Genomic DNA, 22118 nt, shown 5'->3' on the forward strand with positions numbered 1-22118 from the left:
AAAAAGAAAATATTTAGACAATGATAAGTAAATTAGTTCAAAAAAAGATATATCAAATAAATTTTAAAAAATTCATAAAAGCTGTTTTCTCTGTCCATGTATGTGTGGAAGCAGGAAATATTTGGAAAAGCGAATTTAAAACTGAAATGGTAAAGTAAAAAGTAATAGAATATAAATTAAAGTGAAATAGTCAGATAACTAACTTTTTTCTAAAATTAACATACAGTCAGACCCCGATTTAACGAATTCATCGGGACCGAAACTTTTGTGCTTTAAATCGGGGTTATTCGTAATATCAGGGAGCAAAATAAATTAAGAAAGGTTGCTCTTACCTGATCTAAAAGCTCTAATAAGCAACTGAACAAAAATATCCATATTTAGAAATTGTGCACTTTCTATTCAACATTACGCTTTTTTATAACACATTCTATAATTTGAAATTTTAAATTACTGAGTAATAGATGCTTGACGATTTCCTTGATACTGGACTCGAAATATTTCTCTTTTCATTTTATGGAGAAAGGAAATACTGCATCACTTACCTCTTGCAGCATGAGATACGTTTTTAGTTTCCAGGCCATGTAAAGCATTAGAAAAAGTAACAGTTTGAATGAGGGTTTCATTATCGCTTTCTGCATCAGAATCACTCTTCATTGATTCAGACAAATCAACAATTTCACACACTTGAGTTGTACAGGTAGACAGTCCGTCAACACATGTGACATAATCGTTAATCTATCCCAGGAGCGATTTCTTCTAAGGGGCGGATAAATCCACCTGATGAGTTACTCATGACTCAACTGCACCTGTGAAGAATGAATGCGCTTCCAGTTATACCCTCGGCCCTTGAAAATTGCTGATTTCAAGAAAAGTATTTTTCTACTTTGGATAAGATGGATTTTGGAAACAATCCACTATTTTCTAACTCAAAATTAACAAAAAAAAAGTTTTTGTTGCTGTTAACATAATTTGTTAATTCGGGGGGTTTTGCCTTCATTTTACTTGGGAGAAAATAAAAATTTGCTAAATCATGAAATTTGTTAAATAGGGGTTTGCTAAATCTGGGTCCAACTATATTAGAAATTTGTTCTGCAAATCACAGTATGAAAAAGAAAAATGTGTTTCATATTAAAACTTGACCTGCAAAACGAAATGAAAAATTTTCAGCCTTTTTTTCCCCCATGGGGCAAAGTGAAAAAGAAAATATTTTTAATTGCATGAATGAGTGAATAAATTTAGGATAATGAAACAATAATTAATTAATTAATGTATGAGAAAAAATAAAAGAGTGAATTAAATATTGAATGAATAAGAAAATAAATGAATAAGTAAGTAAGTAAATTTTTTAATGAAAGAACGTAAATAAATTAATAAATGAATACGTAGGTGGTTTTTATATATAATTCAATAAATAAACAAAATGAGCTATTTTACATTTCTCCTCATGCGCTTTACTAATTGTATAAAGCATTAAAAGTAAAAAAAGCGTAATATTAAAGAAACAAATAACTTACCAATCATTAGTAAGTCTAAATTAAGATATAAAATGTTAGTTGCAAGAACTTTATTATTTTATACAACAAAAATAATTTTTGACTTACAAAAAAATATTACAATACAAATATCAATTTTTAAAACTTGCTTGTATTATCATATGCTTCAATATTCAGAGATAATTTTTTGCTGACTAGAATGTGTTACTACATGTGTTACTACAAAGTTAAAATATTACTAGATAGGTGGCACTAAAATCAGAGTAAATATTCAATTTCTCTTTGCCCCGTATTCCCCTACATGAAAACTTTTTTAGAATAAAATATTTTTGCAGAAGCCCAATGAAAAAAGTGCCACAAAAGAAAAAGTTGGTTTGTCTCCTCAAAGTTTATATTTTCATGAAGAATGATTGCTTAATTCCTTTTTTTCATTTTTTTAAGGGCTCCAGAAATTTTAACTCAAAGTGGTCATGGTCGAGCTGTTGATTGGTGGAGCCTTGGAGCTTTGATGTATGACATGTTAACTGGCTCTGTAAGTTGATTTGTATTTTCTAGTATTGCTTTTTGATTTCTAATTTACAATAGTATACTTTTATCTGTAAAATAAAATTCTTAAGCTACGAAAACATATATAAACACTCTGTCTCAAAAAATGTGTATACAAAACCCAAAAGAAATTGAGCTGCAACCTAGAAACTCAGCAAGAATGTAGTCTGGTAAGAGATAAGCAAATGATTTAAATTTTGTGGCGAGTGGGGCAAGAGTCAGGGTGCTAAGTGTGTCAAGTTGCCTAGGTAGGGGAGATAGAAAGCAAAATTGCTAGTACCATAGAGTTATTCAAACAAAATTGTCAACTTGTATGAACTCGATTGGTACCTTTGAGAGGTAACTGTTGGCAATGCAAACAGTTGTTGAACTTTGAGAAGGGGCTTGCAATAGATCTCAGAGAAGCAGATTGGTTGTACCGGCGTATTGGCCACCACCTCGGTAGGAGTGAAATGGTTTATTTAATGTTTAAAAAAGGAACTTTATTTAATATTTCAAAAAGTACAATGTATATATGTACCAAAAATTATAATTTTGCTCTGTTAACAAAACACAATCTTTTGACAGTATGTTTTAGCAATTTTGTACCAAAGCAAGACAGATCAATAATCCCTCCAGATTATGACATAAGACACATAATCCTAAAATATGAAGTATAGAGCACATATGTTCTGCACAGGATCAATAATTTCCTAATTTTAAAAAATTTAATTAGTTATAAGAGAAGTAAATTTTTATTGTCTCTGTAACTTTGCATCTTCATTCAAAAAATTAAGCATTGTATGCTATTTTGAAGTCAAATCTTTTCAATGCATATTTGGTTTAATTTTGTGTAAGGTCTTGTGAAATGTTTAAAAAGTAGCATTGAGTAACGTTTTGCTCCTTCACATTTATTGGTAGTCATTTGAATAAACAAAAATGTGTAGAAATTTTCCTGATTGGATATGTACATTAATTTTTTATTTATTTTTTTATTTTAGAATTACATGATGCTTTTCATAAGTTTTTGCTGTTCATGTTCTTTTAACCCTTTATTTACTTTGCTATACTAAAAGTGAAACACCAGTTGCATGTGTTTCAATCTCATTTCTTAACCATCTTGTGGTCCTTGACGAGATATGTCTTCAGTTTAATATGTAAATCTAGGATTGCCCAACCACATGGTAGTTAAGAGGCTTATTAAGACATACAAGTATAAAATTAAATCTTTTTCAGTATTACAATATTTGAAGCTAAGTAAACAAAATGGGACTTTAAAGTTCTGTGGGTACATACTGCAGAACATTTTGAAAGACTGATTTTAGAGCAAGAAAGGAAGTTAAGAAGAAGTACAAATGCAAAACAAACAAAAGTTGTATTGATTTTATCCTTGATGTAGGATTGGGAATTTTCTGCCGCTGTCAATGTTATTAGATGGAAGATTTTTTAATAGGTATAATACACTTTTAGTAATCAGTCCTTTCTATTTTGCTTGGCCTGAAACAAAGAACATTTTTTTATTTATGAATGAAATTATTATTGAATATTTGACAAATTTCTGAAACAATGAAAAAATGCAATTAAAACAATTTTTTTTAAATGAGTCTGTAGGTATAAAATATATTTTCTATGTACATATATGTGTACATAGTTGCATGTTAAATTCAATATGTTGTAAGGTAAATTATACAATGCAAAAAAAAAAAAAATCAAATTACTTAATATGCATGCTGTGCATGCCCAACAATACTTTTAGGTATTCCTTCCAATTATGTGTTGTACAAACACTTATATTTTTAAATCATATGCCTCATAGCAGTTTCTAGAACAGTTTTTATCATATAAGCTAAGAAAAATACATATGTGGGACTGTTTCTTAATATTGAGGATACATGGGTTGAATTAAGAACACAAAAGCATGGCTTGAGTAAAGCTATAATTTATTTTCTCAAACAAAATCTACAGCTTGGAACACATACAGGCATTTAAGGAAACTTAATACATTCTTTCAAGTTCCTGCAATTAAGCATATCTGCAACCTTGGTCCAAATTCCATGTGACGTACGTTGCAGTAAGGGAAAAAGTCTGCTGACTATTTCTTTGTTGGGACAAAAGAAAAAAAAGTTCTGAAACTTCAGGGAACTTAGATTCCTACCATATTTTTTGGGTATCAACGGGTCCATGGTACGAATTCAATGGTAGCATGTCCCTTTGGTTCTTAAGATCAGCATTTTATTTTTATGCATTTCTCAGTGCTGATTTATATTTTATAATGAAATTTTCGTCCCTCAATTTATCTTGCAGACTATTTTCGAGGGTTTTAACATGCATCGTAGACTGCGGAAAAACATTCTGCTGGTGGGTCTGCAACTCATTTTAATCAGCTTCAAATAAAATGGTGTTTTAAATTGAAGTTCAATTGGTAGATAAAGGGTTAAAATTCTATTTATTTTTGTGCTAAGAATTTTTAATGTACTAACTAACATAAACAACTTTTCACTCTTTTTTATAGGCATTATTTCTTTCCTCTCATAATCTGTAATCACGTATTGTGTGAAATCCTACATTGCATCTGAAGGCCATCTCACTTCTAACTTTCTTACTGCAGTTAGATGCATCAGAATCCCAAGCCGCCTTAAGTGGAATAGTGATAGAAAATTCAATCTTTTGAATTCTCTTTCATCTATTATATTTTCCTCTTCCTGTAGCTGCTATCTTTTATTAAAAACCTTTTTTTTTTCTAATAAAGCTTGCTTTTCCCCCTTATAAAGTAGTTTTGAACGTGAATTTCATAAGCATGTCTGGGTTATTGAACTTGCTTAATGAAAATAGTATTTCCATGAGGTTTCATTTGATCATACTATTGTTTTTTCTGTGTGTTAAGAAATTTTGTTACATAGGGGACATTCTTGGCACTTTGTTTTCCATCATTAGTTTGACTTTCAGTCATTGAAAGCAATATGCCTGCCTATTATGTGGATTTTCCGTCACAAGAAATCAACCTAAAAATTGTTGACTTTGTGTTCATGACACATTCCTTATAGAATAAACTAAGTATTTGAATTTGTTACAATTAAAATTACAGATGTTTTTATTTTCCAGTAGTTTCTGTCCAAAAAAATTTTTTTTTTTTTTTACTAACAATTTTCTGAGTTTATTAATGTTTTGGTGGAAAAGTAATGTTTGGTTTTATTATAATTTTATGCTAAGAAAGAAATTTAACTTTGCATGGTGTAAGAATTTTAAATATAATTCATAATAATAGTACAATTGGATAATCTTATCACATGTAAATTAATTTATTTTGTGAATCATTATTTGTACTTATTTATTTATATATTTTATAGCCTCCATTTCAAGCAGAAAACAGAAAGAAAACTATTGAAAAAGTAAGTTATATTGGTTTCTTTCGCTCTTTTCTTCATATTTTTTTATTTTCGAATAATTACTAGCAGTACTCTGTAATACAGGTGCAAAGTACAAAAATTTAGAGATAGAAAATCTATGCTGAAACTTTAAGCGAAGTGTTAAGTGAGAGAAATGTTTGAGGAACTCACCTTGAGGTTTGGCAGGACTCACCAAAAGAACAGTTGGTTTGAAACAAAATTACATTTGCATTTTTACAGTAAAATACCAGATGTGTCAGGGACAGTGTCTCCACCTCCCAGCATTATTGCTGAGAGTGCAGGGATTTAGTTGAAGAGATCCCACGGAGGAAGATGGTTGAAACTGAACAGGTGGAATCTGAATTTCGCAGTTGTACGTAGAATGTAGATTGATTTTTGTTGTATATATACATAATTTTACTCAAAAACAAAATGGACGTTAAGTTTTGTTAGTAAGGGGTTATTATGATCTCTCAAATAGAGTAAAGGAGACAAAGATGTAGATATAGTAGAATAAGGAGGAAGTAGCTACAGAGAAAAATTGATATATTCCGTACTAATAGATGATTTGCAAGCCTTGAATATTATAGAACTTAGTGTTTTGGTTTCTTTCGGTGAAGTGAAAGCTCAAAGCACTAATAGCCCTGTAATCATGGAGTCTGCTTTTTACCTAATCTTGTATAATGCACTTGTCGTATTATATACGTATGAGTGATTCGTCAAAAACCTGAACGTTTTCCAAGCACTTTTTTTTTAAATTAAAATGCTGAAAAAAATTATACTTACTCATTGTAAGGAACTTATGAAGAGAAAAATAGAGGGAACTCACTTTAACTATGTTACACCCTCAAAAGAGGGGGTCGAATTTTCATACAGCAGGAGACTGACAAGCAGTACCTGGAGAGTTACAAAATGAATTTCTTCATGGGTTATCTAAAATGTAACTATAGTAATAAAGAAAAAACTGAAGCCTAAATCAAAATATATAGTCATTAAATGACAAAACAAAATTTATGTAAAACCTCCCTTAATGGACCCCCAATTTCTTCGAATACAAGTCCCACTCCCACATAGGTTTTCCATATTATTCACTCTGAATAGCTTACACTTCGAATAACAGACATTCATTTCAACGGAAAAAAATCAATTGCTACATCAAAACTTTCTTTAAGTTAGCCATTCATAGTATGATAAAATTTACAGAAAGAAAAGTTACCGTCTCATTACCTGCCAATTGTTTTATTACTCACGAAGTACAAACATAAAATAAAAAGGGAATCAGCAATATTAGTAACATATATTTTACTTTTAATTTAAAGCAACTACAAAATTTACAGCAATATCACTTACCTATTCGAGCAACATTTAGAGAAATGTCTAACCAATAAATCTCTTTTGAAACACTTTTTCTGAACAACAACAAAAAAAAAGTTAAATAAATGGAATTATTCCACTGATACATTTTTTATTGTTTTCCAAATTTGACTTTCTTTGTTTCAATCAGTCTTATTTTCCAACTAATATATTGGAAATAAATCCTTCTATTCTACGGGATGTTATTACCAGTGCTTGAGAAAAAATGCTAGGAGAGTGATTTTTTTGCACCAGGAGTATGACATTTTTTTTAAGGATAGGAGTATGACTTATTTTTACGAGAGGAGTATGACATTTTCCATACAGTTTGCGTGTTACGTAGGCCCAGGATTATATTTAAGGTAAATAATGTTATTTTTCTATTCTAACCTCTAAATTCAACCACACACTATGACTAGAATTAAAATTTTTCGTTCATTTAAAACAGAAATATTGTCTAGGACAAGGACAGTGAAAATGTTACTAACCCTATTGAACTTCAAAATGTTAATGACAACAGCAAACAAATCATATTGACAAAATACTCCATAACACAACAAACCAACTCCATACATAACAAAATGGTGATAATAAACAGTTTTATAGTACAGCAGATTAAAAATTCCTTTTTTTTTACTTATTGATATATTTTTTTTTACTATTTTTTTACTCATTCCTAGGACAGGAGAATGACATGAAAACCTGGGGACAAAGTTTAAAAAGAAGTACCTTGATGATTTAAATAATTCAATTTATTTAAAGAATGTTATTTTACACCTTTATGTATGCTTAATTTTGTACTGCAAATTGAATTTATGGAATGTCGATATAAAATTTTAAAATAATTTAAGTCCATTTGAAACACGGATGGAGACACGCCAAAAGTGTGACTTTCTTTTTATTTAAAAATTTTTGCAAAAAATACTAAATTAGTTATTGTTTTAATAAGAGTAGAATAACATAAGATAAGTTATTTCTAAGTATTTAAAAAATTAAAACACTTTCTGATTTAAACAATTTTTGTTTTAGGCTACTGGGACATAATATTGTTAGGATTTTGGAGAATCACCCATATGTCTTCTATTTTACTCTATATTCTTGAAAATATACTTTGAATGTGAAGCTTATTAAACTAAGTCACATGTGACCTACTCCTCGATGACTGAGCTTTTCAGGCATTTTTAGAGAAACTTTCGATACAGTATCATACCTGCCAACCCTTCCGGATTTCCCGGAAGTTTTACGGATTTTTATGTCCTTTTCCGTTTTTCCGGTTATGAGCAAAATCTTCCGGATTTTTCACGTTTTGTAGGAAAAATAATTATCTCGCCAATTTTGGCGCTAACGATACTTTTGTGGAACGCAGCACCGCGTTTTAGGCCAAGTAGCCAAGGAAAGGTTGCCGTAAGAGAATGGCACGAGAAGAAGCGAGGCAAGATTATGACGTCACTGAGTGATACTGCGCATGACTTCATCGGGATCCAATCAAAGCAAGCGTCGCGGCGGGCAACTAGGGGCACAATTTCGGCGCCAATTATCTTCTCATTCTCTCAATTCAAGCTGTTTTTGCTTCGTTCTTTTTTTAAGATGAGTAACAAATGTTATTTCCAAACTTTTAAAGAAAGCAATAAAAGTAATATTTACTAAACGAAAGTAATTTCAATTGATATGAAATTCATAACTAATATATTGTTAAATGTAAAGAGGGTAGGTGTCCTGTTTGATTTTATTTTGCGTTAAAATTTTGTGGATAAAAATAAAAAAATCTTCCGGATTTTTTTTCTCGGAGGTTGGCAGGTATGCAGTATGTATTTCATCGTAGTTTCTCTTGAGGTTCGTCCATAAATGATGTCACACTTTGAAAGGAGGCGTGATGTGTGATATTGAGGCAGTTATGGGGCAAGAAGGAGGCAATTAAGCGTAACATCACATTTTGGTTGAAATGAAAACATTTTTTATAACAATATTGATTTTTGTTTAATATAGTATGACCTGTGACAACAGAGGGGAGAGAGTTAGGTGAAGTGGGATACTTTGTGAAAAAGGTGGGAGATGAATCAAATATGTCACAAAAAGTGACATTTGTGGACGGCTCCTTGTTGTAGAAATTGCTTTCAGTGATTTTCATATTGTTGCCTATTATTCATATGTTTAATTTAAATGAAATCTGCATATGAGGCAGTGAGAAGCAAAGGGAGGTAAGTGGACATTTTCAAGTTTTGAGTAAAACGGGTATTAAGATTATGTCCTTGGTAGGCTTTCATTGATTTTTTTTCCTAAATCATACTATACAGCAGCACCTACCGGAGCTACTAGTACCATTTCTTGCCACAAGACGGAGGGGCTCACCTACCATTTGTACTGGTTATTTCCAAATTTTTAATTTCCGCACTTGCATCCCTTTGCTTCTCACTATTTCTTATGATAATTATAATACGAATTTGGGATAGTATTTTGAAAAATGTTTTTTGCCTCTTAAATAGTACTTGGAAAATTGCTTGAATTCTTTCCTCCCTGTAGGATATTAATATAGTGATATATTATATAAAATTCCTTAAGACCCTTTCTTTGTTAGGAAAATGAGCTCTAACTTTTTTTTTTTTTTGAACTAAATTCTTTAAAAAATAATTTATAGCTAAATCAATTTACAATTACAAAACTGTTTGGTCTTGTAACTATTTTTATTCCTTTTCAGATACTGAAGCACAAAGTTGTTTTTCCTCATTATGTCACTCCTGATTCAAGAGATTTAATTCGGAAGGTATAAATGCATTTCTTAGATATTTTCTATTTACTTAATTGAGCTTAATAGATCTTTTTTTCTTTTTTTTAAATAACTGCAAAGCATGTCAGTGACGATTTAAATAGCATAACCACAAATGCATCAAAATGCATGAATGTTGCAAATATGAATTTTATTGTTACCAAAGCTTTCATTTCAATGTTTGATAATTTGATAAATTCATGGAAAACCTCACAGCAAAGCAACATCAAGTAATTTGTGTTTACTATCATTTGATAGTTATGTAAAGCCGCAAAGCTAAAAATGTTAAGTCGGATGTATGTGATAGAACAAACAGGTTGGCTGCAAACATTAAATAAAGTAGCGATTTAAGATGGAGCAAAGTGTGAATGAATTGAGATAAAAATTATTTTCTTTCCAATACATAAAGCTTCCACACGTTGCAGCATATGCAGCTTGTCCGAGGTAATTTTGCATCATAAATGATGTTTTTCTCAAACTCACATCAGGTTTATGTATCCAGTTGAACAGTTGCAGTCAACAAAGCGTCTCTTGTAAAATACTGCAAAAGGTGCTAAGGTTTAATATATTCATTTCTGTACATTTATTCTGTAAGACTTTGAGCCGTCCCGGTTAACTTTCAACCAGGGGTCTGTCCAGAATTTTTCACAGAGTCCGTTTTTTATGAAAAAATCAAATAATTTTGTGAAAAGTGAATTAATTTTGCAAAAAATCAAATAATTTCGCAAAAAAAAAAAAAAGTTAAAACAAACGGTTATAATTTAGAGAGGGCACAAACTGCATCATTTAAACTTAAAGTTGAGTGTTTTTTTTCTTCTATGTTGAGAATATCATTCTGGGGTGTTTTTTTATTATTTGGCCGGGGGGGGGGGGGCATCGCTGTCTCAGGTAGCAATATTTATCTACAATTCTACATTATCTTAAATTATACTAGAAATATTTCTGTACAGCATTTAAAATAATTGTATCAAAAAAAAAAAAAACAGACCGGGGGGGGGGGGGGGGGGGTCAGCATTTAACGTTTTGACCCAAGACACTCTTAAAAAGCACAGAATTTCGTTTAAAGCTTATAAATTATATGATTTTAACAAAAATAAAAAGAGATTTTATTTGTTTATCTCTTAACAAAGCGTACTAAACATCAAAAATTCAAAAAACCGGATTCCCATAGCAGATCCAAAGAGATCCCTATTCTCAAAGTGAAGGCATCAAAAGTATAAAAACGGCTTGTAAAAGAAATATTTTTGATAAAATTATTTTAAAATTGCATTTTGGAGTCCTATGATAAACATATCATTAATATCTGTGGACACAGTTGAAGCAAAAAAAAAAAAAAAATAAAAAAATAAAAATAAATCATAGATTCAGCATTTTAATTTTTGACTCATAAAAAAAAATGGAATTTTGCTTTAAAAACTTAAAATGAGTATTCTAACAAAATAGAGACTTTTCATTTATTTGCATCCTAATAATAAATCCTTAATTCAAGGTTTGTCCTTAATTCAAATTAGCTTGAAAAAAGAACAAAATATGATTATCATATTGGATGTTCAAAGATTGTATTTTTCAAAATGTAGACATCTAAAGAAAAAAACTGCAAGTAAAGGAGTTTATTTAAAGTTAATCATCCTTGTTAACATCGCAAAATCAAACCCATATACGTAATTTTCTCCCAAAATAACAGTTAAACATTGCACAGCACCATAATCAAACCCATATACGTAATTTTCTCCCAAAATAACAGTTAAACATTGCACACCACCATAAAAACGCAAATATTGACAAGCTTGTAAAATGAGAATATTTTCTAATCAAGTCATTATAAAGGTTTAACGCCAGATGCTAAATGGCAATAATTTTGAAGTTGGTAACCCTATCTAAAGCGATCAGATTTTTCCCCCACCCTTACTATCCCTTTGCAGTTCTAAGTTCATTTCGCTGATATATATTATTGTTATTGTTTATTAAGTCAGGAGCAGGGAGAAAAGTGCTTACCAATGCTTTTTATGAAAAGTTTCAACAACACGACTGCTAATTAGCTGTGATAGAATAAACAAAATTATTTAAAACCAAACTTTTTTTCAGCTGTTAATTTCTTTCCCAGAAATAAACACCATTATATTTATTTGTGCCGATTTTTTTTTCAATGTGTTTGTGTAAGCATATCCCTCTAATTTGACTTTAAAAAAGGTTCCAAAAATTGATTTAATATGCGTTATTTTGCTTTCAGATTTGCTCTTTCAATAAACAATTTATGAAAGATCCGGTCTTGTTTATCAGAATTTTGTGAAGGGTCCGTTTTGGGTGATCTTTGGGTGATCGGGATTTTGTGAAAGGTCCGTTTTGTTTGATCGGGATTTTGTGAAAGGTCCGTTGTGGTTGATCGGATTTTTGTGAAGGGTCCGTTAGCGGACCGAAATATCCTCTGGCCAGACCCCTGTCAACCTCATAAAAAAATTTTTTTAGTATACTTGACTTTAAAAAAAAAAAAACTGGAAGGCCAAGTGTTGCACTCTCCCACCAAAGGTATAAAATTAATTTTCTACTCTATTTTACAAAAAATAAATAAATAAAAATTGGCACTATTATACATAACTTCTTGCATTGTTCAATAACTCTGAAGTTACCATTTGGAAGCTATTTTTGAAGTTGTTGAAAGTGTCCTTACCAAATGGTAGAAGTCTTGTGAGGTTGTGAAGGACAAAGACAGGAGCTTTTAAACATTTAGAAATTGTGTTTTGCTTCATTTAAGTTGCACTACTTTTAATAAAATAATTTATTTTGTAACATTTCTGACGGGGCTCAAAGCCACCCAAAATGGATAGCTTTGCACCAGGCTAATAAAAATTATTTTAAATGGTTTTTGAAGTTATTGTTTCTTAATTTTGAATTTCTATAATATAGTTTAGGGGTGTTTCTTACAATTTCTGCTAGCAAATACAGAAAAATTTCCTGTTTTGTCTTGTTATCCTGATTGACATGGATAACAAGACAAAACATAAGTCTTATTAAAGAAAAGGCTGCAAAGCTGGTAGTTGTCCTGATATCCCTGATTTTCCTCATAAAAACTATTTTCCCCTGATTTTTAGCTTTTTATCTTGATGTTGGAATGGGTTGATTTTCCCCCGTTCTACGCTATTTGTTTCAATGTTCTAACTTAAATATGGCGGGAGTTATTTGCGTTTTTAGCTCAAACTTTTTTAGGCTTAGCTAAAATTTTGGCACTACTTCCTTTATTAAATCTGTCAGTAAAAAGTGAAGGAATTTCCCACAGTTTTCTTTTTGACATAATTAGGAAGAGCGGCTTTTTTTACTCCAGATCTAACTCGACCTATGGTCGAAAAAGTAAGCTTCTATCTCCAAAGGAAAAAGTTAACAAGCCGTAAAATCAAGTTCAAATAATCTCATCTCCATTAAAATTATTGATGTTTTATTTGGTGTTGCCATTGTTACGTCTTTTCGATTTGCTTATTTCTTCTTTCTTATTCACAAACTTTAAGAGTTTTGACTTTAACAGAAAATCTTTAGGCTCAACTTAATTCAAGCCCTGAGCTAAAGAGCAAGATATATTACTAGAGACCACGAATATGAAAGTAACTTGTCAAACATACAAAACTGCAGTTTTGCAATGCTCAAGAGCCCCTTAGCCCTTACGGCTCTGCAAGTTCATACAAGTTATTTTGAATCCTGGGGATGGGGTGCTTTTTGTTCCAAAGGGAGATCATAATGCGTTTCTAATCTGTTTCATTTCAATTGACGATTTAAATATTTGAGAATCAAATAAGACTGCGAAGCAATCTTGGCAGCTTGGTAAGTGTTAGCGAGCAGGGGGCAGAGCCAGCTAGTTTTTATCAATTAAAGTAATCAATCTCTACAAATTTCTGAAGATTAAAAAAAAAAAAAAAAAAAAAATAAATCCGATTTTAAATGAAAAAAAAATCAGGCTTTTGATTTGAAAAAAAAAAATTACAAACCCTGACTTGTATTTTTTTTTTTTTTTGGCTAACAGTAATATTGGTAATCTGAAATTATCACACTTGAAATTCTTAAACATATTAGCAGATAATTTATCCTTAGGACTTAAATTATTTAATTTTTGTATAACTCTGTTATGCTATCATCTATCATACAAAATTCGCTAGTTGTGATTGCATGAAAAACTTAACTATAACTTAATTTTTTCAGTGTCAGTGAATTAGTTTTTGGGAATCTAAAAAAAATATCTTTCACAAAAGCATAAATCTTGTACTACAGATTACATTTTTATGTATGTATTTATTTATTTATTTAAATAGTTTAAACAGCTGTATTTTACTAGAAAATTTTTGAAAGACTGTGTTTGGTATTGGTCAGGGGTCTGGCCAGAGGAAATTTGGGTCCGTTAACAGACCCTTCACAAAAATCTGATCAACCAAAACGGACCCTTCACAAAATTCTGATAAACAAAAATGGATCGTTCACAAATTGTTTATTGGAAGAGCAAATCTCAAATCAAAATAATGCAGCATGTTTGGAACCTTTTTTAAAGTTATAGTAGAGGTATCAACTTATACAAAATCTGCTAGTTTTGCAAAAGAAAAAAAAGGCGCTCTTATGATGCTCCTGCAAGCGATAAATAACTACTAAGGCCTAATAAATGCTTGTTGTTGGTTTCTATGAAAGAAATTAACAGCTGAAAGTCAGTTTGGTTTATAATTTTGCTTGTTTGGTTTATGCAGAGGTGTTGTTGCAGACTTCTCTGGTGTTGTTGCAGACTTCTCTGAAAAAGTGAGTCGTAAGCACTTTTCTCCCGGCTCATGATTTAATAAACAATAATATACAGCGAAATGAACTTAGGACTGCAAAGGATAGTAGGGATGGGGGGGGGGGGATGAATGTGATCGCTTTAGATAGGGTTACAGATAGGGTTATGGCTTTAAACTTATTGTCACTTAGCATCTGGCGTCACTTAGCATCTGGCGGGTGCGATGTTTAACTGTTATTTTGGGAGAAAGTTATATAGGTTTGATTCTTCAATGCTAAAAAGGATAATTTGAATAAACTCTTTTATTCATAGTTTTTTCTTTAGATGCCTACATTTTGAAAAGCGCAATCTTTTTAGATTTGATATGAGAATCATACTTTATTCTTTTTTCAAGCTAACTTTGCTTTATTAGAATGCAAATGAATGAAAAGTCTCATTATTTTTGTAACAACGCTTATTTTAAGTTTTTAAAGCGGAATTCTATTTTCTTTTATGAGTCAAAAATTTAAATGCTGAATCAATGGTTCATTTTTTATTGATTTTTGATTCAACTGTGTCCAGACATTAATGAAATGTTTATCATAGTACTCTAAAGTGCAATTCAAAAATAATTTTATGAGAAATATTTATTTTACAAGCCGTTTTTATACTTTTGATGTTTTCACTTTGAGGATTGCGATCTGTTTGCATCCGCTATGGGAATCTGATTTTTCAAATTTGCGATTTTTAGTACGCTTTTTTAAGAGGTAAACAATTAAAATATTTGTTTATTTTTGTAAAAATCATTGAGCTTATAAATTTTAAACGAAATTTTGTGTTTTTTAACGATGTCTTGATTCAAAAAGTTAAATGCTGAACCCCTGGCTGAATTTCTTTATTACAATTATTTTAAATACTATACACATAACATTTCTAGTATAATTTAACATAATGTAGAATGGTAAATAAATATTGATACTTGAGCGGTACCCATCTCCCAAAGAGCGATGCCACCCTCCCTTACTCCAATATTCGAAAAACTCAAGAATGATATTCTCAACAGAAAAGAGGGAAAACACCAGATATTCAGTATCAATGAGGCAGTTTGCGCCACCTCAAAATTCAAAAATTTCGTTTTTTTCAATTTTTTTTTTTTGCAAAATTTGATTTTTCACAAAATTAACTGATTTTTCACAAAAATAATTGATTTTTCACAAAAAACGGACCCTGTGAAAAATTCTGGACAGACCCCTGTTGGTTATACTCAGCTAGTTAACGAACTTGTTTCGCAAAGTGCATTTTGCGTTAAAAAAAAAAACCCTCATTTACTCCAGTCGATAGCGGACGGAAGAAAGATCCAGGAAAAATAGATAAAAAGCAACATTACCAACTAATTCTACAGCTAAAAGCTTTATCTGTTATTATCCCGAAATATTTCAAATACATCTTCATTAAATTCTATACTCACAATTTATTTTGTAACTTTTTTAAAACCAAGTTTTAATCCCGAGGTAGGCTTTGTATGAGACCCTTACTTCTTGCTGAAGTTTGTTACTTTTAACAAATATTCTTTACATAACTAAAAATAGTTAGTGAAAAGTGGTCGTTTAATGAAAAGTATCTGTCATTGAGTCTTTGTTTGCGGAAAAAGGTGGCTAGTAAATAAAAAGGGGCAATTCCCCTCTGTCTGCTAAGTGAAAACTGAATTTTCAGGTCTATTGTGATCTGAAAATTACTGAGAACTATACTAGACTTACTTCAGTAATGGTGTATACTCGTCCACAGTATATAAACTATTACTGAAAACTAGATATTTATGGTTACAGTATAACTTCATTGTAACGATACTCAATTTAACAATTTCCTCAACTTAATGATACATTTCACTGGTCTGGGTTTGACTGTATTAAATGTCTATGCTCCTTGATTTAATAACAACTTTTTCCAGTCCTTTGACAATCATTATAAATCAAGGTTATACTATATTTAATTTGAATATATTTTTAGCTTTTACGGAGACCAGTTGTTCAGAGATTGGGAAGTGGACCCGAAGATGCTGAAGCCATTAAATGTCACCCGTTTTTCCGTCATGTTAATTGGGATGATGTGCTAAGTCGAAGAGTTGAACCTCCTTTCAAACCTCCTTTGGTACAGCTCATTTTAGTTCTATCTAATGTGTTTCTGTTACTATTCTCAGCGTGAATTATTGGCTTAATGATGTGTTGTACCTTCATTGTATAATTTTTCAGACGTCTGATGATGATGTGTCTCAATTTGATGCTAAATTCACCAGTATGCCTCCATATGAAAGCCCAGATGAATCCTTTTTAAGTGAAAGTCAAAACCAAATTTTTCTTGTAAGTGTTAGTTAAATCTTGGTAATACTTGCTTCACCAGTACATTCTTTATTAAGACTAATATTAATTCATTTTTTCAATTTCATGTGGGATAAGAGGAAGGGAGAATCCGTTTAAAGTGTCATAACTTAATTTACTGTAAAATATTTGAGTCTTTCTTCAAAAAATGTAACTTTGCTGTCACATACCTCTTAGAGTAAAAACTCTAAGTTGCTATTCATTTAACAATGATTTTTAATTTCATCAAAAATATACCTATTAAAACCTGCCAACAATTTTTTAGTAATTTTTATGTTAATATATTTTTGGTTTACAGCATGTTAAATCTCACCGCCTGTTGTGACTGTTCATGTTGCTTAATAGGTTGTTTAATTAAAAGTATATATTTATTATTTCTTTCACAAGTGTCTCAAATACTAATTGTTTAAGTATATTTAATTTTTTAATATTCTGTTTTAGTTCGTTTGAGGGGATAAGGAATTACGTCACACAATAAAGTCTCACCTCTGTTACCCTAACACAAAACTCCATTTCTCATTAACAGATGGCAGTAATGGAATCACAATTTATTTCCTATGATACATGGTAGCCCCCTTGTTGTTTTTCAGCCATAAAGAAGTTGTAAGATTTTTTTTTTTTTTTTTGAAAAACGAGATTTTGTTTTAAAAAACAAGTGTGGTTATATATATATTGGGAACTCTCACCTCTGTGAACTTGAATTGCAGGGATGTAAGTAATGTAAAAAGTGTGCATGTTTGCATATGCTTAACATGTGCAGATTGTAGCTACAAAGAAAAATTTCTTTCTTTGAAAAATGTATCCGTTAGGCCTATATTAATGGAAAATTCCTCACCTCCGTGAATTTCACCTCTGTGACAGACCTTGTCAATGTCATTATTTCTGAGGTCAGAATAAATGATGGAAGGGAAATACTTCAATTTTAGACATTCAACAAAAATTACTGATTTATCTGTATATTCTCAAATTTACTAATTTGGAATATTAGTATTATACTATTTTTCAACACAAATTTGAAATGGATGACTTAAAATTTAAGCCGTAATATTAGATTTACACTAATCATTCAAATAGCTCATTGTTTATACAATTAACAAAATTACTTCGTTGATATTAAAGTAGCCTCTATTTTCGAACACCATAAATTTTTTCTTTTCTTTTATTTTCCAATTCTTGGGCTGTTATACAGGCTGCCAAAGATGGGGGCCCATCAGCAATAAGACAGGATGAACTGGTTTCTGTGGAATTTTCTGCATTGAACCTGGCCCCAGTCTTGGTCTACCAGTAGCATGCAAAAAAATAGCCGCACATCAATATGTAGATACAGTGTTGTCCATTCCAATTGAAATATTTTCAGAAACTTTGCTCATTTTATCATATTATTTCAAAGCCTACCTTTTGAAGGAGTGCGTAGCACACCCACAGACGCATGTTTGAGGCATTTGGAAAATGCAGCCTCCTCAAAATTGAAGTATATATATAACTGTAGTAGATTTTACCTAAACTCGGAAATCCATTTTGGGTGACACCTGAACAGGTCAAACCTGCGGCAGATAAACACCTTCCTTATCTTCGTAATGATACTACTGATATAGAGGATGGTAATAAAATAACTTGAGGTGTTCCAAGCTCTCTAGCAAGTAACGCATTGAACGAAACATTGCCAAATTTCATGAGCGTACATAGCAGTCCATGGGATTTCAATAAAAAATTGAAGTACCAAAAGTCGCCACCAGGCCAAAGTGTATTATTGTGTACATTTTTTTTGTACATTGTACAAAAAGGTATCTTTTTGTACATTGTGTAAACTGTAATGATTGCTGTTTACATTAAACATTTTGTTGTCCATATTGTTTCCAAAAATCCTATATTTTGTGCATCAGTCAACTTTGATCCCTGTAATACAAATATTTGTTTAAAATCTGACTTTAATAATGTATTTCTTTCACTTCAAAACCGGTAGTTTAAAATATTTTGTTATTGAAAATTTTTGATTACATTTTATGCTTTTATGTCTGTTATACTTCTTCTTGCAATCAGTGTTTTTCTCTTACTTGCTTACTATTTTATTCCTTGATGTATAAATGTCTCTGAATGTTTATTATTATTCTTAAGGGTTTTACATACATGGCTCCTTCAGTATTAGATGAAATGGTGCACAATAAATCAAGATCCCGTTTTAGCCCAAGAGGCCCTTTCAGGTAAATTCAATATAATGCTGAAATGTACTATTTTTTTATGAAATGATTTGTCAATAATTTGAAGCAACCTTTGCATGGGAATTAACTGTATGACCAATGACTACATGTCCCAAAATGAATCTTTCAAAATTATTAGCATTCATTTATTGCCATGGAAACAAACTTAGTTCTATTATTGATAGCTTGTTAGCCATTAATTCCAAACATAGCTGCTATGTTTTCCTCACCTTCTCTTTTTTTTTTACCTTGCATATGTTTGTGTTTATGTGCTGTGCTATGTTTAAATGTTGTGAATTATCTCACCTTGATAATATCTAACTTGAATTTATGTTAAAGTATGTTTTTACAGTAAGCGAGAAAAACTAATCTTTTCAATAACATTCTTTTAAAAATTGATTTTGACTCTTCATTAACAATATGAAAAGAAAATGGTTGCTTAAAATCTTTAAAAAGTGATATTAACTTGAAATTTACACTAATTTTCCCTTAGCCCTCGTAGAGCATCACCCCACTTCAATTTTGACAGTCCAAAAGCTTCACCTATGCAATTTGAAGATCATACAACTGTAGCTTCTATGTCAAATGTTTCTCAACTACCAAGATCGCCCGCTATTCCTGTGCGAAATCGACATAATATCAAAGTATGATAAATTTTCATACGTCTTGTTATCTTTCATAACTATTTTAAATACAGAAAAATAAATTACAATGTTTTTCTTTCAGACATAATGTATGAATATCCTAGGAAAATACATTAGGAAAAATAAATACAGGTAAATATTGTATTGGAATGACAATGTCATGTTAAGAACTTGATATTGTAAATTGTTAGGTGTACTGGTATAAAGTCTTTATATACATATCAATAGCAAAAGGTGTAAAAGTCCAAGTAAGACATCGAGAAGCAAAGGGACGTAAGCGGATATTTTCAAGTTTCGAGTAAAACGCTTTTAAATTTGTGATCATAGGTAGGCTTTCATTGAAAAGTTTTCTAAATCATGCTATATAGTAGCAGGGCTACTAGTACTATCTCGTCCCATGACAGAGGAGAGGGTCCCCTACCATCTGTACTGGTTATCTCCAAATTTTTAATTTTGGCATTTACTTCCCTTTGCTTCTCACTTCCTCAAATGAATTGTGAATTATATTGCTGACTTCGTCATAAACTATATGTGAAGCGATGTCATGGTAAAATTTTTCATATAAGGAAAATAAAAGGTGATGAAAATTTCTTGTGGAAAAAAAAATTTCAAAGTCGTCCATATCTAATCAACAAAAGTTTTTTTTTTTAACATAGTTCATTTACCTTTTTTCCCCCCTAAATATTTCAGTATATATGCAAACTAGTTTTATTTAATTCAAGAGTTGTATTTTCATTCAAATCCAAAGAAGAAATCGAGAAGTAGATGCAGGAAGTCTAGAAAGAGTTCACTTAAGTCTAAAAAGCAAGGGGTAATTCACCTAAGTCTTAGAAGCAAGGGGTAACTTTCAATTAAGTTCTTGTCATAACTTCCTGACTGAATATTTTCTAGAACTTACATTTTAAATTCTGGCATACAACAGTTGTTTCAGATTACTATACGGCCAAAATATTTCCATTAATTGCTTCATATTGACTAAACTATATGCCCAAAGTGTATTTTGTTCCTTAAAGACTTAATGTGAGGAAAAGGTTAAAATACATTTGGGGGTAGTTAGAACTTGAGAGCGCAGAATGGTTTTAATGTGATACTATGTTGAGGGTGGATCCTAGGTTCACACAAAAAAGCCAACTAATCTAACAGAAATCTAAATTTGTATCAGAAAGTAAAGGTTGTGGTTTAATACTTTGAATTTTTGATGAACAATCTTTTTTTTAAATAAATATTAAAGTTCTTTTTTAAAATGGATTAGCATTTGGAACAATGTTTTCATTTACTAATGTGATTTATGATTATTTTAACAGCCTTATTTTAATTTCTATTCTTCTAGCCAATTTTGCAGCTGTATAAGAGACTTATTTCCATTTTTTAATGATGGATTGCCAAAGCTTGCTTTATTAGTAAAGCTTCCTATTCATATGTACATTATCGCCAGGAAACAGCCAAAGGGGCTTCACAACTGGTATTGAAGTACATTATTGTACTGTTATCAACTTGTTGAATAATACATTGTATATGTTATAAATATTTTTGAAAGAATTTTAGTGCATACTGTATGATAGTTCTCAGGATTTTATGGATATGTAAATTTTTAAATTGCATTTCTTGAGCAAGATCTAAAATGTTCTGAAATAGGACTTTTATTTTGATTGTTTTAGCGGCATAAAGGAGGAGGTGTTGTAATTTCCTTTTTGGCACAATTTTTTTTAAAAAACAAAATCAATATTTCCAAAAATTTCTACCAAGCAATAATTCTACCAAACATTTGCTTTTTTTAAAAATTTTAAGTGTGGTAACTAGAATGTTTTTAAGTGTGGTAATATTGATTTGAACATCATTTAAAATCCACACATATTTAGTTCCTATTTTGTGTATAAATTGAATGCAATTTTTTTGTATTTATTTTGGAAGAATTGCTCTTGCCTCCTTTCTGCCATAAAGTGTGAAAAGAGTTATTTCTTTGTAAATATTTTATGTATTATAAAAATTAATTCAAAGAAAACAATTACTTACATCTATGCATTTTTTAAAAACTAATATGCATAGCATTTATTTTCTTTGTATAGAATGTCCCCCCCCCCCCACTCCTGAATGTTTCTGATACTTAGATCTCCAGTGTTTTCTCTTTCTGAAAATAAAACTTGTGTTTCATTAAATGGTTTATTTTTTTAATTCAAATTTAATGCATGAGTTTCCTAAAAATCTCTTGTCAATTTCTGTTAAATATGTATGTAATCATATTGAATTAAGAGCAAAATAAATATACTTGCCAACCTTCAAAGGTTAAAAAACAGGAGATTTTACTAGAGGTATATAGGTGGTTCACCATCGACATACCCCCACTACAGAATTTTTAAATTATGCTTTTAAATAACATGTATACTAAATTTAAAGCCTAAAGTTTCGTACATTTTTCAGTCTCTACCAGCAAAGTAGCTACAAACATTTAATTACTAAAATCCGAAAAAAAAAAAGCAAATCAATATATAATGAAAATACAATATAAAATAAATAAGTATAGGGTAGCACATGTTAAAATAACTTCAAATATTAAAAATAATTTCGAGATGCAAAAGGATTGAAATCTGCTGCCATTTTCGGCAAAACACGTGCTTCGTTGAACATGCCATGTGGAAAGCTTCCAAAAAATTAGTTTT

At 30.7% G+C, this 22118-nt stretch overlaps 1 protein-coding gene across 1 annotated transcript in view; it reads left to right on the top strand.

The window, feature by feature from the left end:
• Positions 1–21724, top strand: part of LOC129220962 (ribosomal protein S6 kinase beta-2-like) — a 91108-nt gene extending 69384 nt beyond the window's left edge. Inside the window, exons 21-29 of the mRNA XM_054855397.1 lie at positions 1935–2025; positions 5366–5407; positions 9453–9518; positions 16252–16392; positions 16494–16601; positions 18735–18820; positions 19311–19461; positions 19544–19593; positions 20792–21724. Coding sequence (XP_054711372.1) covers positions 1935–2025; positions 5366–5407; positions 9453–9518; positions 16252–16392; positions 16494–16601; positions 18735–18820; positions 19311–19461; positions 19544–19549 — 691 coding nt within the window. The 3' untranslated portion in view covers positions 19550–19593; positions 20792–21724. The remainder of the gene's footprint in view (positions 1–1934; positions 2026–5365; positions 5408–9452; positions 9519–16251; positions 16393–16493; positions 16602–18734; positions 18821–19310; positions 19462–19543; positions 19594–20791) is intronic.
• Positions 21725–22118: the final 394 nt, after the last annotated feature.

This window comes from Uloborus diversus, chromosome 4, assembly GCF_026930045.1.
Source record: "Uloborus diversus isolate 005 chromosome 4, Udiv.v.3.1, whole genome shotgun sequence".
NCBI lineage: Eukaryota > Metazoa > Arthropoda > Arachnida > Araneae > Uloboridae > Uloborus > Uloborus diversus.